The sequence below is a fragment of the Cryptotermes secundus genome, unplaced genomic scaffold (genome assembly GCF_002891405.2).
Source record: "Cryptotermes secundus unplaced genomic scaffold, Csec_1.0 scaffold54, whole genome shotgun sequence".
Classification (NCBI taxonomy): domain Eukaryota; kingdom Metazoa; phylum Arthropoda; class Insecta; order Blattodea; family Kalotermitidae; genus Cryptotermes; species Cryptotermes secundus.
Window position 1 is genome coordinate 323,082 of NW_019731261.1, and position 16,875 is coordinate 339,956.

Sequence of the window (16,875 nt, forward strand, 5' to 3'; positions counted from 1 at the left end):
CGTGGTAGAGGAGGGAGAGTTCTCTGTTCTCCATAAAGTCCAGATAGCCACGCGGTAGCGTAGTTGGTTCAGGCTCTATGCAACAAGCCGGAAGGTTGCCGCTTCGATTCCCGATGAGATCATTGGATTTTTCAATTGACATAATCCTTCCAGCCGAACTATGGCCCTGCGGTCAACTCAGCTTCTAACAGAAATGACCACCAGGAATCATCCTGGGGGTAAAGCTGACCGGCGCGTAAGGCTGAGAACCTTACCGCCATCTGTGAACCGATTGTTTAGAAAATGTGGGAGCCTTGACGTCTCACAATCCTATGGGATTCACGGCCTGGTACAGGGAAAGCTTTAACTTTTTACCCTACAACAGCGTCCTGATCGACCCAAGGGCCCACCCAGCCTCATATCCACAGGGTACCCGGGGATCTTTCCCTAGGGGTAAATTGGGCGGGGCGTGAAGCTGACCGCTCAACTCCATCTAGTGCCGAGGACAAAAGTAGTTGCTTATTTGTAGTTACTAGTGTGACTATTCAATAAATCCAATTACCAATCCAAACTCCGTCTATAGTCGTGGCACGTAAGGTGTCCAAACTTTCTGCGAAGTGCCCGGTCTTCCCGCTCCTTTTCGAAGCAGAAGATTACCAGTCTCTTGAAATTGCTTCAACCAGCGTCAGATAGCATTATACCATATTGAGTTCTGTAACAACGTTGCGTTTTGATAATGGACTTCGCTTCGATAAACCAAGTACGCACATTGCATTCTCTTGAACAGTCGCCATTTTGAGTTATGACGTGATATTTTCTTTCAGAAATCAAAGCGGCGAGTACAGCGTTGCCAAACTAAACTTTTTGAGTTACATTTTCTTATTCCGTAAGCGGTTTTATATCTTACGCGGTAACTGCCTTCTAAAATAAGTTACTGAAGGAAAGATAAAAGGGCGGATAGAAGTGACCAGAAGACGAGGAAGAGACGTAAGAAGATGCTGGATGACCTTGGGGACAGAAGAGGATATTTTCATTTGAAAAAGAAAGCTCTAGATCGCATCAAGTGGAGGAACTGTTTTGGAACAGACTATGGACCTGTCGTCTTGACAGATTACTGATGAATGAATGAATAGGGTTTTGGTGTGAAAACCAGAAGGAAAGAGTCCACCAGTAAGACATATACGAGAGGTCAGGATAGGGACCAGCAGAGGGTTCTTGAGAACACGGAATCGTTCCGGATTAAATGTAACCGGATTAGCGAGGGTTTATTATATTATCCTGTCACTTTTCTGGAAAGAATGAGTGAAGCAAAGAGAAACTTCAGTCTTGATAGTCGTTGTTCCGGTTGAATATGGAACCGAGAACCTTACAAATGCAAGTCCATAGCACAAACACTACACCAACCTGCTTGGCAACAAATGTATTTTTGTGGAAAGACGTCACATTCATCAAAAATGCTTATTTAGTAAAGGCCCTTGTAAGCACATTAGATCACTGTGGTCGCGGTGCAGGGCCAAGAAGGCCCACCCCTTATACATTCATTGAAAGGCCCTTGCATCCTGTATGTTATAGTATTTCAATATTCGATGTTATGATAGGATTGTGAGGAGGCGGAGAGGTGCCTCTAGTACACTTACGCTATGAGAGTGGTGGGAAAATATTGGCATTTTCATTACTGTGACTCCTTTACAATATCAACTAACGTCATGTCAAACATACAAGAACACCGCTGTCTGATTTCTACACGTTAACAATTCCACATTAGTGATGAGTGGAGTCATAAACAAATGACAATACTAGTACGATATAGCTCACTCCAGTGACAGGTAATCAATACCGACGCGACATGATGTGTCACACAAATACTGGCATAACAGTCGTTTAGCTGAACATGCCAAATACACATTTATTCGATCATTAACAAGAGGTTCCGACCAAAACTCACAAAGCCTACATGCCCACGGCACACTAAATCAAGCATTAACAAGATCTCGGCAGAACTCACAAAGCCTACATGCCTACGACACACTTATTCAAGCATTAACAAGAAGCTCTGAGCAAAACTGCATAATACTATGGATCATCTAGTGGAGAGCCACGCACCACGGTTTGATAAACACTTACAAGAGCAAAATATGAAGACAGTTCGAAATTTCTCCGCTAGGTGGCTACCATGACACAGAGGACAATCAGCGCCATCAGCCATGATCGAGTATTACTATTTGCATTCCACGCACACTGCAACTTTCCGCAAAATCGTTCAGGATTTCTGTGCTGTGTGGATTTGTACGGGGCAGGTGTAGGAAAACGCTAGGGAAACAAATTCTCTAAAGTTATTCATCTGTCAGTCGTGGTGCTGCATACTTTAACGTGCCCCCCCCCCCCCAAAGAGGCGATTGTATTTGGCTTAATTTTTGGATTTAGCACTAAAACTTGTCTAAATGTTGTTCATTAACTTTCTACATAAGAAACAGATCAGACTGGATGTTTTAACTTTGGGATTTCGCAAAAATGAAACGATGCAACACAAAATCCTGCCCAGTCGACGTCGTTTGCTTTCATAATATAACAGACTGCATGTTTTACTTTGGAGGGGATATAAAATGGGGTGCTTGTACCGGTTCTCACGGTCGCTTCGCTTGCAGATTTCTTATTTTTCCTTCTACCCTGAAGATGGAGGCGATACGTTCCTCCGAAACGTCGGTTGACACCACATCTACACGGTGCCACATCCCAGAAGACTGCTTTCTTCATGATAAAGTTTCATTTTCAAATTACATCCATTTGTTAAATTATGTGACATGTTGAATCAAACTGTATATCCTCAGTGTGAGGTACAAAATACTGTGCAACTTCGCTTAGAATAAAATATTAAATTTTAAGCGGTTTACTGAATTAAAATCTTAAATTAATTAAATATGAGGCAATGAGGAAGAGAAAATATTGCCATTTTATATTCAAAACTCTACAGTTTCCATTTCCATTATGACTGTCCCCAGATACAGCTCTGTGTACAGTAACTTGACCTAAAAGGGAATCCACAGCTTTCATTTACATTCAAATGGTCATGCATGGTTTCTTCTTCGCTGTATAACGCAGGACTATGAGAACCAGAATACATCTTACAGTGAAACCTAGAAAGGTACACTTTATTTAAGAAACGTATTAATGATTTACATTTTATTTCATGAAGTTCCGCAGAAGAAAAGTAATGCCATATTATTCAAATGAAGAAGAGCTGCCTGAACATATTAATTTTGATTTCTCTATATTCAAATAGTTTATTAATAAAAGTATAGTTTATGGAAGTCCACTTAAAAGCAAGTTCATTTAAAAAATCTGAAACTTACACCATCTTAAAAGATAATTTATCAGTACATATTTTAAAATCCATCATGTTTTGTTATCAGCTAGAAGTTATTAAAAATAAAAGTAAAGGTATCCCTGTAACAGGCCGTGAAGGCCCATAAGGTTGTGAGACGTTGAGGTACCCACATTTTCTAGACAATCGGCTCAAAGATGGCGGTAAAAATATAAAAAAATATAACTTCCACCTACCCTCATCAACTTTATCAGTATATCAAAAAGGAGTCTACTTTACTGGCATAAAAGTGTTCAACAATCTGCCACAAAGTATTAAAAACTTGGGCAATGATACTAAAAAGTTTAAATCAGAGTTAAAGAATTATCTACATGCTCATTCCTTCTACTCTTTAGATGAATACTTCAATGTAAATAGAGAATGATGTAAAATTAAGTTATATTAATTTTTAAGCTAAAATTGCCTGTACTTATGTATGTAACCTTTTGACTTGTTCTGTATCCAAAGGTACTAACCTATTTAGGATTATAGAATGTAAATAAATTCAATTCAATTCAATTCAATAAAGGTTGTCAGCCTTACCCGCCAGCCGCGCTTTACTCCCGAGGAAAAGTATTTAATTAATTCCTGGTACTCATTTCAGTTAGAAGCTGAGTCGACCCCAGGACCAGAGTGCGGCTGGAAGGATTAGGTCAATTGAAAAAAAAATCCAGTGACCTCATCGTGACTTTCTAACAGACCAAGGGTTGGACCGTTATATACGGTCGAAAATAGGCTACATTTTGTCAAAAGGTGTTGGGGTGGCATAGGATTGTTTAGTGTAATGAACGGGCCTTGGCATAATTTTACAGGCCCTCAACATTTATTAAAAATAGCTTACTTCCTGTATTTCAGTATACATTTCATGGGCATGACTCTTCGACTTACCCTGCGTACTGAGACGTATGACATGCAAGAAATCTACTATACCACAGTTTAATGAGTAACTGAGAGCTATGTCCCATGTATACAATAATAGACTCACCATTTTTGTTTCTTCGTTCAGTCTTCATATCTCTTCTTTACAGGATCCAACATTTGCCACGAATCCTCTTCTCTCCATATGGAAGACATCTCTCGATTACGGTATGTTTTTAAGTATCATAACAAACCGACGTTTAACTTCACACAAATGTTTTGCAAAATTATGAAACAACAACAAAACAACTGAATGAACTGGCATTAAAACCTAAGAAAGTGTGAGTTGTATTGTTTTCTAGTGTCATTAGTTGGGACCCATCTAACACACTGTAAACAATAACACAATTAGAATGAAACCAAGTAAATACTATTTAGCAGAACATAACCTAACACAGTTTCTGGAAGGCATGTATTTCTAGCTGGAAATTATTTTATTCATGGACTTTATCACTTACCCTGAACGTCTTCATTATTGGCAATGATTGCCATTTTCTTTTATATCTGACAAAATACACGCCCTTAAATCGGTGTGAAAATATACGTGTATAACTACCCCAACAGGTTGCCATACTATTTCCTACTTTTAGTAAAACGGCCGTAAGTGTAAAAACTATGAATTCCATATACCTGGTGGCCTTCAATTCCAGATATTTTAAATCCGCAACAAAATTCAACGACGAAATCCATTGAAAATAACGTTAATCAAACAAATTACACTACAATCACAACTATCAACACAGCTCGATAACGTTCAACCTTTATCCGACAGAGACCACTACACGTGCGTTGTTTATGATCAATAAACAGCATAGGACAGTTGAAAACCGCAACAGGGCTGGCAACATCGTAACATTCTGCTAATGTTGTGACATGGATAATGAAAGCTAAAAACAATAATGGGAAATAATGTACTTCCATGTCATAATGTAAAACACGTATGATGGCATTCTTAATAACACCCTACTTTTCATATTAGAAGAGCGTTGTTTTGTCTGCTATTTCATATAGGGCTTCATGTATTTATATTTTTGTTTTGTAGCTACACACCCGTCTGCAGCCGGCTGGGTTAGTTTTAGTGATGCGTGTTCTGTTTCGTACTTAATTTGCCATGTTTTGAAATGGATTTGATTTGAATGAGGTCAATTTCCTGATTTATGCTATAAGTTGGCTTGACGCGGGGGGAGAGTTGAAAGCAGAAGCTGATTCTTCGCTGTTGGTGTGGTTGTGTGCTGCGTCTTACTGATCCGTGGTAGGTATATTATCTATGTCCGTGATGTCTCCAACGGTAGTCCCTATGTCGAGTTGGTGGAAGTTTGTTGTTGGTAGCGCGTGAGTGTGTCTGACCGACACGGCGAAAGGTCCGTGTTCGAATTGTAAATTAGTACGTATGGTGTGAGAGAGTGAATTGCACTATGAGTAGGTTATTTATTTTGTTGCAGTTGATTTTCGTACCTTTGTCTGCAAGAGGCTGGGGTGAGTATTCTGGAAATTAAAAACTTATTTTTAAGCCGTTATATTTACGCGGGCTTTCTTGGGACTCGTCGTCTGCTTCGAGGCCGTAAGTATGCCAGTATTCTGCCATCGAGCTTTCGGTGCTAGTCACGTAGGCCCTAACCGAAAGGTTTATGTTAACGACATAAGAATGACTATGTGCGAAGGTTTTTGCCTGAATCCCCTTCCCAGCGCATTCTTGTGTATGTTTACAATATGTAGCATGAATTAATGAAGTTAGAATGTTTATTTCCGCTGTCATTACAATTATGTAGCATTGTATTTATTAACGTAAATATTAATATCGCCACATTCGATTAATACTGTATCTTCGTGTTAAAGTTGCAGTTGTATGAGGTAAATCAGGAAATGTAAAGCTTGTAGGGCATGCTAATTATAATAAAGATTTCGGAAGTTACAAATGAAAGCATTGTGCTAAAAATTACACGTTTCATTTGCATATTATACCAGTATTTATTAGCAGTATACTACTAACAGAACGTTTTATTTAACATTCAAATGTGGCCCCAGTTTCGTTGATCTTTTAGATGTTATAAAGCCCTTACTGCGCCATATGCCGGCCTGCGTTGTTTAGGTTAGCACAAATTGTACTCAGGTACACGTGCTTGTGGTTTAGTCATACCCATTCATTGGCTGTACATTATTACGAAAGGGCACATACAGAATCAAGCGTGGCACCTTTGGGGTCATGCTGTTTCAGAAACTGGATGTTTCCGTCATCACGTTTACGGAAGGAAAGGTGTGTGCCATGTATTTCATTGGGCTCACTAGAAAGAGGTTTATTTCAATCACTGGACGTCTGCCAAGTTGTGTGGTGTACACACACCCAGCATTTCTCTTGTGTTCAATTTTATTTACCTATTTTGAAAGCCCCAGAATATTGGGTATTACGGACAAAATACTTTTCACATAATTCATTACAACATATGTTACAGGGATTTTTGAGTTCCATACATGTATGCAGCTAGTTATGCCCGAGATGTGGACAGAAACGCATAGTAGATCGTTATGTAAAATTCCTGTTGATGGTTTGGAACGTATGTTTTCACGTAAAATTCCGCTTCTTTTGCCCAATTTCAGTCAAAATCCGAATTCCTGTACCGATATAGACTTCCAGATGTGTTAATTTTCACGGAAATCTTTCCAGTTTTTATCGAGTTGTTTCAAAGGGACATATATGACGGGAACTAAGAGCCGCATTTTTGTTGACTAATCGTGAATGATCGTTATTTTAAATGTTGTTAGAACGTGAACGTTTCGTAAACATAGGTTATAATATGGATGTTTTTTTACACCGAACATTCCGGTGAAATTATTACGAGTTCTGCTTGTTATGCTGTTTCACGTCACCTGGTCATATCAGTGAAATATCAAGGAACAACAAAACTATACAGGGAAGTTCTTGATAGACTCAATGCAAAATTAGAATGCTTGTCGCAGCCGGCGGTGCACCGATCGCCTTGAAGCGCAGCTCCTTGAACATGTCAACAAAGTTAAAAAATAAAAAACTCAGTACTTGGCAGAGAGTATAATGAAGCTCCTCATTATGCAGTTTTCTCCAGTCTCTGTCGCTTCATCCTTCTTCGGTCCAAATATTCACCTCAACACCCTGTTCTCAAACACCCTCCTTTTATGTTCCTTAATGTCAGAGACCAAGTTTCACACCCATACAGAACCACAGGCAAAATTACAGTTTTCTATATTCTTATTTTTATGTTTATAGACAGCAGATGAGAAGACAAAAAGTTCTGGACTGAATGGTAGCAAGGATTACTCCAATTCAGTCCCCTCTTAATTTCCTCCTGAATAAAATATTGATTTGTTAACTGTTGTTTTCAAATATTTTAACTCTGCCACATTTTCAAAACATTTGTTAGCTAACTTTATATCATGAATTTCTGGTGACGAGAGAGCAACATATACTTCTTATTCTCTGTCTACTTCTAGGCCAACCTCCTTGCTAGTACCAGTGTTTTTCTTTATGGCAGCCATGTTATCACCCACTACATTCACATCATCAGCGTAGACCAGCAGCTGATGTGTCCCGTTTAATTTCAGTTCCACCTGATTTTCCCCGCATCGTCCTAGTGCCATATTCGAAAACAAAGTTGAAAAGCAGTGGCGATAAAGCATATCCCTGGCTTAGATCATTTTTATGGGCTCGCTGTTTTAGACCATTTTTGACAGGAAACTTATCAGGCAAATGTTCGCGTATACGGACTTCACTATAGGGTTATTTAAACACATTTTATTGAGCCTAACTAGAGTCATGGACACCACCAAACACTATGAGAATATTGTACAAGGAGGATGAGATGGGCAGGGCATGTAGCACCATTGGGGAGAAGAGGAATTTATGTAGGATTTTTGTGGGAAAGCCAGAAGGAAAGAGACCACAAGGAGGACAAAGACGTAGGTGGGTGAATAATACGTATTACAGTGGTTCTTAGAGAGATAGGATTGGGTGGTATGGGTTGGATTGATCTGGCTCAGGACAGGGACCACTAGAGGGTTCATGTGAACACTCTAATTAACCTTTGGGTTGTATAAAATGTTGGAAAATTATTGAGTAACTGCACAACTGGCGGCTTCTCAAGAAGGGCTTATCTCCATATATGGCGTTCGGAATAGGGTGGGAGCCCCACATTCATGACTGGCCTGAGGTTAGTTTCACCTTTCTGATGCCCTGGATAGGAGAATGAAATTAATGTGAATCATCCGGCGAGGAGTTGTGAAGATTAACGACATATGGATTTGCTCAGCGGTGGGCCTTGGTGTTGCTGTTCAGTTTCCGTGTTCTGCTGCTGTAGTTTTTGTTTGTTGATCGGTCAAGTGATTTGCTGTTGCAGGGACACCGTATATTTAGAAGTACAGCCGTTTTCGGGTGAATGTTAGCGAATATGACAAGTGGCTGGGTCTCAGGATTATGTATAAAGTAGTTCTGTTGCGTGGCCAGAAAGAAAATGGTAAAAATATACGGCGCTAGGGACTTGGAATACGATTTTTCTTTGTGTAAAAGTATTTGTTCATTACAAAGAGAAGTATGTTCCGTTTTACATTCTTATTACCCGCTCTCTGAAAATGTACAAAGACGTTGCTGCGGAATGACCGCCAAACTACATATTTAAATCTGTTACGATTACTATCGTTGGAAGGAACCGGATACCTCGTGTTACTGCAACAAAGAAATGAAAAGTTGTGACATCTGTCAGCCGCCGACATATGGGAGAGAGAAAAAACGAGGGACCCTGTTCAGCGACGATTCCGATAACGAGAGACGATTGAATTATAAATCAGAATGCCTATATGTAACATTGGCCGGTCACAGTGGCCGCGCGGACTAAGGCATGAACTGTCTTCGCTCGCTCGAACGCTGGGATCGTAGGTTCGAATCCCACTCAAGGCATGAACGTCTGTGTGCGTTCTGTGAGTAGGTAGCGGCCTTGGGATTGGCCGATCCCCCGTCCAGGGTGTCCTACCGACTGTGTAAAAAGATGAAGAAACTGGAAGAGTGGCCAGTGTCCAACAAAAGGACTCTTAGAGCCATAGATAGATAGACACGTAACATTGCTCATCACAGTGGCCGCGCGATCTCAAGCATGAACTGTCTTCGCCCGCTCGAATGCTGGGATCTTGGGTTCGAATCTCACTCAAGGCATGGATATGTGTGTTCGTTGTTCTGTGTATACGTAGAAGCCTTGCGACGGGCTGATTTCCCGTCCAAGTAGTCGTATCCACTGTGTATAGGCTCAGGAAACTGAAAAAGCAGCCAAGGTACAACAAAACTACTACTACTACTACTACTACTACTACTACTACTACTAATAATAATAATAATAATAATAATAATAATAATAATAAAGACAAAGCTGTCCCTGTGCTCAACGAATTAAGCACTACGCCATGAAGGCGTATGGGGGATGATGATGATAATAAAATTTAACTTTGAAAATGTAACGCGTTGGGGCAGTTTATTCCGTTGCGATGCGGGAGAGCTTGCTACAAGGGAGTTACATTCAGACTCTGTGATCCACCAGGTCGTGATGATTATACAGCGAGACCCACGTTTCACATAAAGTTTTCCCTGCGCGTAATTACTAAAGCACTATGCCATGAAGACCTATTGGGGAGTGGAGTTACAGCTTTACCATTCTTGAGTTTGGCACTAGTTGGAGGTAAGTGGTCAGCTTCATGCCTCTGTCGCTTTAACCCCCGCACCCATTGGTTCTTAGTGGACCCCAGAACCAGTCTTGACGCTTTGGAGAAGAGATAAGTCTTGCCCTTGCCGGAAATCAAACCCCGGATATCCAGCCCGTCGCTATATCTTTGGGAACTGTCTTGTTGATTCATTTCGACGAATTAGTAATGTAATTTATTTCTTTCATTTGTCTCTGTATGTTTATCAGATGAAATGGATTTTTAGTTTAAATTTGTGTAACCTAACGGTATTGGTATCGTAAACTGTTTTGCGTGGTTTCGTTATGCTGCGCCCTATTTAAAATGTTATGCTGTGAAATGAAATTGAGAGGAAAGGTCTGTATACGTGGTAGATGATTTCATGCTGTTCTGTTGTCGCAGAGAGTTATGCCGAAACCTGTACTTGTGAAGAAGCTCGGTTCAAGCGAACAAGTGGATGAATTAAATATTTATTTGTGGACCAGTTGTTAGTAATGGCTGCCCCATTTAGGCAACTGGACAGTGTCTTTCAAATACAACGACTTCTAAATACCCGCAGTATTCTTTTATTCAGTTTATCACTTCTGCTCATCGCATAGAAAACTACCGAAAATAATGTACGGAGAGTCACGAGAAATGTGTTTCATGCAGTTGACATTTTGGGGTATCGATTTTATCGTAGAGCAAGGATCGTATGGTTTTTTTGCTGTATGTATCTTTTCACTGTCTCTACCCGTTCGATTTCCAATGAGTTAATTGGATTTTTCAATTGACCTGATCCTTTCAGCCGCATTATAACCTTCGATTCCCGGCGTTACCAGATTTTCTGAGAAGTAGTGGGTCTGGAACGGGGTCCACTTAGCCTCGTGAGGATAATTGAGGAACTATTTCAAGGAAATAGCGGCTCCGGTCTAGAAAACCAAGATTAACGGCTGTGGGGATCCGTTGCGCTCGCGACGTGACACCTTCTATCCGCAAAAGTCGGCACTAACTTCGCCGACAAGCTGCGGTCGCTCGGTCGGTATATTCGCATGCGGACTACAGGCGACGGCGTTTTAGTTTTACTTGCACTTTTTTGTGGCGTACCTTACTGTCCTGGCACCGCGGCTCCATGGCAAAAAGCCGGCAACTAACCGCCCGAGCCACGGCAACACGACCTACGAGTATTCGGACCCCCCCCCCACCACCACCNCACACAGCAATATATTAACAACAGTAACCGGACCGCCTGGCTCAGAGGAACTGTGCCTAGATTACAATGTTGCCGTTTCCTAATCATTTCCAATTCATCAGTCATCCTACCAATTCATGCTACAATCTAGATACAAGGTGCGCCACAACAAAAGTGTAAGTAAAACTAAAACTCCGTCGCCTGTAGTCCGCAAGCGAACTACTATGGCGTGGCGAGGACGACGTAGGAAAAACAGTCTAATCTATTGTAGCGTGTCGCACTGTGTTCACGGAATCGTTGCCTAGCAATGCTTTGAGTAAATCCGTTACTATAAAATTATATACGCATAGACATTTATAACAAAAGACACAGAAATGCGTTTCTTTATTTAGACTTGGGTATAATTTTCTTATTAAAAGCTGAAAGTATAAGAATGTTAGAAAATTAAAAATTCTCCCCTGCGTTTTAACTAATTAAGCACAACGCCATGAAGGCCTATGAGGGAGTGGATGTATACATTCTCGTATTCTTCATCTCGGCACTAGTTGGGGGTAAGTGGTCAGCCTCACGTCCGGACCTCTTTACATTCCCCCTTCCCGGCCCCAGGGCCGGTCTGGACGACGTGGAGAGAAGACAATTCTCGACCCTACCGGGACGTGAACAGTGTAACACTGTAAAAAAATTAAAAAGTTTCGACTGCGTTTAACTTCGTAATTAAACACGAAGACGTATGGGGAAGTGGATGTTTAGACCCACGTATTTTCTGGACGTCACTAGTTGGAGGTGAATAGGTTAGCTTTACCTCCGGGGGGAATGCGCCACCGTTACACGTTGGGTGGGCCCCAGAGCCGGTGGGACTCGAGCTCCGACCTATCCGTCGTCCAGTCCGTACTAAGCACAACAGTGTAAAAGTTAATATCTCGCCTCATGGGAAGGTTGTGCGGTCGTTGCACCGCCGCGTGTTTTTGATCCCCGGTCCGGTTGAAGGAAGAGCGCATCGAATGTGATTTAGTTTTAATTTGAAGCAAGGTTGGAAATCCTGCTCCACACTTGCAGGTTGCTGGGAACGGTGGAGGAACTTTCAAAACAGATTTGCCAAGTCATGAATAATCCAGGGGACTATGCGGACTGAAAATTGCGCTTTTAAAAACGAAAACTCCTTTTCGGTGCCATTGACATTTATCATTTTTGTAAGTTAACCTCTTATGCGTTTTATCGTCAAATACCGAATGAGATGCGAGCACAAGGAGGTGTTTATTTGATTTATCGTAGAAATATTTTAGGAGTATTATTTCGAACTGAGCAAAGGCATTTTAATTTCTGAGAGTGAAGTTTCGTTCGAGCTTGTGCGGTTGGTTTTCTAGACAAAACGATCAGCCAGAATTGGAAATATTTATTTCCCCCCCCCCCTTTGATTTATGAAAACCACAAATCGATCTTCATTTGAAAACGTTTGATTTTGTCATGCAAGTCTGTTGCTTCCTTGTAGGAAGTTCTTCAGTTTATTCAACAAGCCGAACACATTTGGCACATATGCAGTTTGATTCATTTTGCTTCATCTTGGCAGAACATATCTTTAAATGTCATTTTTTTTTCTGTTGCAGTAAAAATATTTCGCCAGTTTTTCATGCAGGTCATATGTGCGTTTGAAGAGTTTGCTCTTGGACAACCGTCTGATCTCTGTAAGAGGAAATAGTTGTGTTGATTTTGTTTCAAAGTACAACATTCTGAAAATTGTAAGATTTGAGGTTTTCACGGCGGTGACTATGAAGAAAGCAGTCTTCTGGGATGTGGCACCGTGTAGATGTGGTGTTAACCGACGTTTCGGAGGAACATCGCCTCCATCTTAAGGGTAGAAGTAAAAATAAGAAAATCCGCAAGCGAAGAGACCGTGAGAACCGGTACAAGCAGTCTGCGGTAAAGCGGCCGAGGCTTGAAGCTGACCGCTCACCTCCTAGTGCCGAGGCCAAGAATGGCGAAGCTGTACCCTCACTCCCACATGTGTCTTCATGGCGTGGTGCTTAATTAAGCACGGGGACAGCTTTTTTTCTTTTACCTTAAATTGTACGTGAATACAACTGTAATTAAGTATAAATATTTAAACAGAACTCTGCGACTCGTCAAGAGGTGTCGTGACCCACTTTCAGAAACCATGCCCAGTAGTTCTAGAATCGTTGGTTTGGAGTGGGTCTTATATTTTTCCCCACCAATTCGTCTACAAGGCCCATTATTATATCGTCAACTTTGACTTTCGAAGAGTTGCTTGTGTAAATAGTAGGCATTTGGCGGCGGTCTCGAAGTGTCACGTGCTCCAAATAGCACAAGTGTTCCGCGGTTCCGCCATTGCATGACGACAAGTCTGTGAATGCGGCAATTGTCCAGGGGGCGCGCAGGTGCAGTCTTCTGTCAGTGAAGCTGTTGGCTGCTAGAACCACGAACGGAGTTCCTATTTAATTTATTTTATGGCTTATTTAAGAAAGGAGCTGGGGTAGTTCAGTCGGTATGGCTACGGGCTGGACGGCCTGGGTTCGATTCCCGGCAGTGCAAGATTTTTCTCTTTACAGCGTCCAGCCCGGCTCTGGGGCCCACCCAGCGTCCTATCCAGTGAATACCGCGGACACTCCCCGGGGGCAACGCGGCAGGGGCTTGAAGCTGATTACTCACCTTCATCTAATGCCGAGGTCAAGAATGGTAGAGCTGTACCTCCACTCCCCCGTAAGTCTGCAACTACCTAAGCACAAAGATAACTTTACGCTTATCTAACAACACTGACGTCTCATACTGTATAGAGTGTAACGGTAGGATGACGTGAATCGTGAATGAAGGACGGATGTGAAGGGAAGCGGCCGTGACCTGATTTAGCTACCATACTAGCACTTGCCTGGAAGGTTTAATGAAAACGACGTAAACTTAGATCGGAGATTTGAGCCAGGTACGTTTCGATGGAAGCTTTGAGTCGTCTTGCTCGAAATGAACATGTTTTCGTAACGGTAACGGCGTTGACTCGCATTGAGGAGGTGCTCGGTTCGAATGCCAATCTGTTTTTCCGATACACCAAGTGGTTCTCCAACTCCCTCCGGGCAAATCCCGGGATACTGCCTCGATTCAATCATTTCCAAATTATCGTTCATATATCATCCGTCAATGGGAACCGCTATAGCGCAGTCGGTATAGCGATGCGGGTTGGACAACAGAGGGGTCGGAGTTCGAGACCTAGTAGGGACAAGAATTTTCTCCACGTCCAAATCGATTCTGGGGCCCACCCAGGCTTCAGTCCGATAGGTATCGAGGGTAAAGTGGCTGGTGGACCTATACCTCCACTTCCTCATACGTCTTCATTTAGCATATTGACAGCTTTAACCTTACTGTTTTTTGCATGCACCTAGCACACAGACTCGCTGTGCTGCCTTGTCTCACACACACACACACACACACACATATATATATATATATGTAAATGTTACTTCTACGACATATTTCGTCCTTAATAATGTCATCATCAGGTAGATATTTTTACGTGACTGCTGTGTTAGAAAGCCTACGAGCAGGACAAGAAGTTGTACACTCAAGACTGCTTTTTAAAACTAAACAACATTAAACGTTTGTAGCTTAGCGTAGTTGGTTGAGGCACTATGCTATAGGCCCGAAGGTCACGGGTTCGAATACCAATGAGGTCATTGATTTTTCAGTTGAGCTAACCCTTCTAGCCGCAATATGGCCCTGAGGTCGACTCAACTTCTAACAGAAATGGGTACCAAGAATCTTACTGGGGGTAAAGGTACTGCCGGCGCATAAGGATAACCTCACCGCCATCTGTGAGGAGATTGTGTAGAAAATGTGGGAGCCTCGACGTCTCACAACACTGTGGACCTTTACGGCCTGTTACAGGGATATGTTTACCTTTTTTTTTAACTTTACTGTTAAAAATAGGTCAATTGATGTTTTACCATGGATCGTTAAGAGTTATGTTTCGAGCTCCTGCAGCTTAGAAAACTTCGTCAGAAGCTAACAACATTTCAACGAAATCCGACACTTCCAACATCAGGTTAGATTGTCATGGGGTTTTCGGAAAGAATTCGCTTGGTAGAGAACGCCGGAGTTAGCGTTCCCGCTGTGTCTCGGGCTTTCTGAAGAGATTGTCAGAGGCACGTCGCGTTCCAATTCGTAAGCCAGAAAATTCGGAGTGTAATTGTAGTGGATGTTTAATTAATAGGGTCTTACGTCTGGAAATATGCCAAGTCAGGAAGGCATAGGCCGACGTACGACACTAGCCTAACTTGCCAATCGGCAGCATTTTTGGCTCTATGGCTTTACATCCCTTCGGACCTTGGCCAATTTTTATGTTTCTTAATCTAATACACAGTCGTTAGGACTCCTTGGACGGGGGATCAGCCCGTCGTATGGCCGATACCTGCACAGAAAACAACAGAATAAACGCACACAGACATCCATTCATCGAGTGGGACTTGAACCCACGATCCCAGCGTTCGAACGAGTGAAGACAGTTCATGCGACTGTGGTAGGCGCCAACTGGCCGCTAAGAGCAAGTAAATATAGCTTAGTTAAACACAACACTAAGAAGGATGTCTTCAAGATGGAGACAAAATTAGTGATGTTCTCTTACTGGTTCACTGTAAGCAGGTGTATACTGTATGTTTCGACCTTTACTTAGGTCATCAGTAAGCAAATTCCGTGAAATATAAACTAAGTTACTTGAATGGGCCGCGCCATAGTTCAAGCGGTTAGTAGCTGGCTTCCCACCGCGGCGGCCCGGGTTCGATCCCGGGGTCTGGTCAAGTGGGATTTGTGGTGGACAAAGTGGCGCTGGGGCAGGTTTTCTCTTGAGTACTTCGGTTTCCCCTGCCCATCTTCATTCCACCAATTGCTCCACAGTCACCCTCACCTATCATCTGGGGCTGGTACAATAGGCCAGAAGTGGCCGCAGTACAAGGGACTTAGTCCCACCCCACTAGCAATAACAAAATTAAGTTACTTGAATTAATTGCCGTAATATGGATCCATATTATGCAGTTTTTGTAGTTTGACTATTAGCGAATCCACCTTAACGTAAACAATATATAAGCAAGTTAAAAGGAAGTTTTTTTTTTTTTAATTCGCGTAGTTGGGGGGTGTAGTCCAGCTGGGTCCACTCGGCACGGCGGCCACTGATTGGCATATTGTAACCCGCCCCTGTTGATTATGGTGATGGAGAATTTGGTGGCATGAAGATTGGCAGGGGAACCGAAGTACTCGGAGAAACCCTGCCCCAGCGCCACTTTGTCCACCACAAATGCCACTTGACCAGACCCGGGATCGAACCCGGGCCGCCGCGGTGGGAAGCCAACGACTAACCGCCTGAGTTATGGCGCGGCCACTCAAATGCAGGTTACACCTTGTCGTGTTAAATGTTTAAGTATTGACTAAATCATGTTAAAGTATGTTACAACGTTTATAAATACAGCATGTTGCGCAGTACGTGAGTGTGGTGCTGGTCAGGTTAGGTTGTGTTCCTGTGTTGCCTAATAAACGCAAGTACATTGGGATACGGATTTCCGTAGCGCCCGTCGGATATGAGGCTGTTTCTTCCGCTTGTATTGTGACTGCAACTGCTTGCGTGGATATCCATATTTCATTGTAGCATGTTCAGTTCAGGTGACTGCGATGTCGTAACTTCCGCTGTATTTTGATTGGTTCTCAGCAGCAGAACTTCCTCTGGACCCTCTGGACATTTATACTGCTGATATAAAATGTGTAA

The 16,875-nt window shown here is 42.3% G+C and overlaps 2 protein-coding genes across 4 annotated transcripts in view; one reads left to right on the forward strand and one right to left on the reverse strand.

Annotated features, from left to right (window-relative positions):
* LOC111866670 overlaps positions 1–4,345 on the reverse strand; it is a 321,755-nt gene extending 317,410 nt beyond the window's left edge. Inside the window, exon 1 of the mRNA XM_033752372.1 lies at positions 4,326–4,345. Within this exon, the coding sequence (XP_033608263.1) occupies positions 4,326–4,328 (3 nt within the window). The 5' untranslated portion in view covers positions 4,329–4,345. The remainder of the gene's footprint in view (positions 1–4,325) is intronic.
* Positions 4,346–5,558: 1,213 nt separating this feature from the next.
* LOC111866674 (protein cueball) overlaps positions 5,559–16,875 on the forward strand; it is a 97,417-nt gene continuing 86,100 nt past the window's right edge. For 2 of the 3 annotated variants that reach the window (XM_023855852.2, XM_023855854.2), the window contains exon 1: positions 5,559–5,734. In XM_023855852.2, the coding sequence (XP_023711620.1) occupies positions 5,674–5,734 (61 nt within the window). In that variant the 5' untranslated portion in view covers positions 5,559–5,673. The remainder of the gene's footprint in view (positions 5,735–16,875) is intronic. The other variant, XM_023855855.2, reaches the window with a different exon arrangement.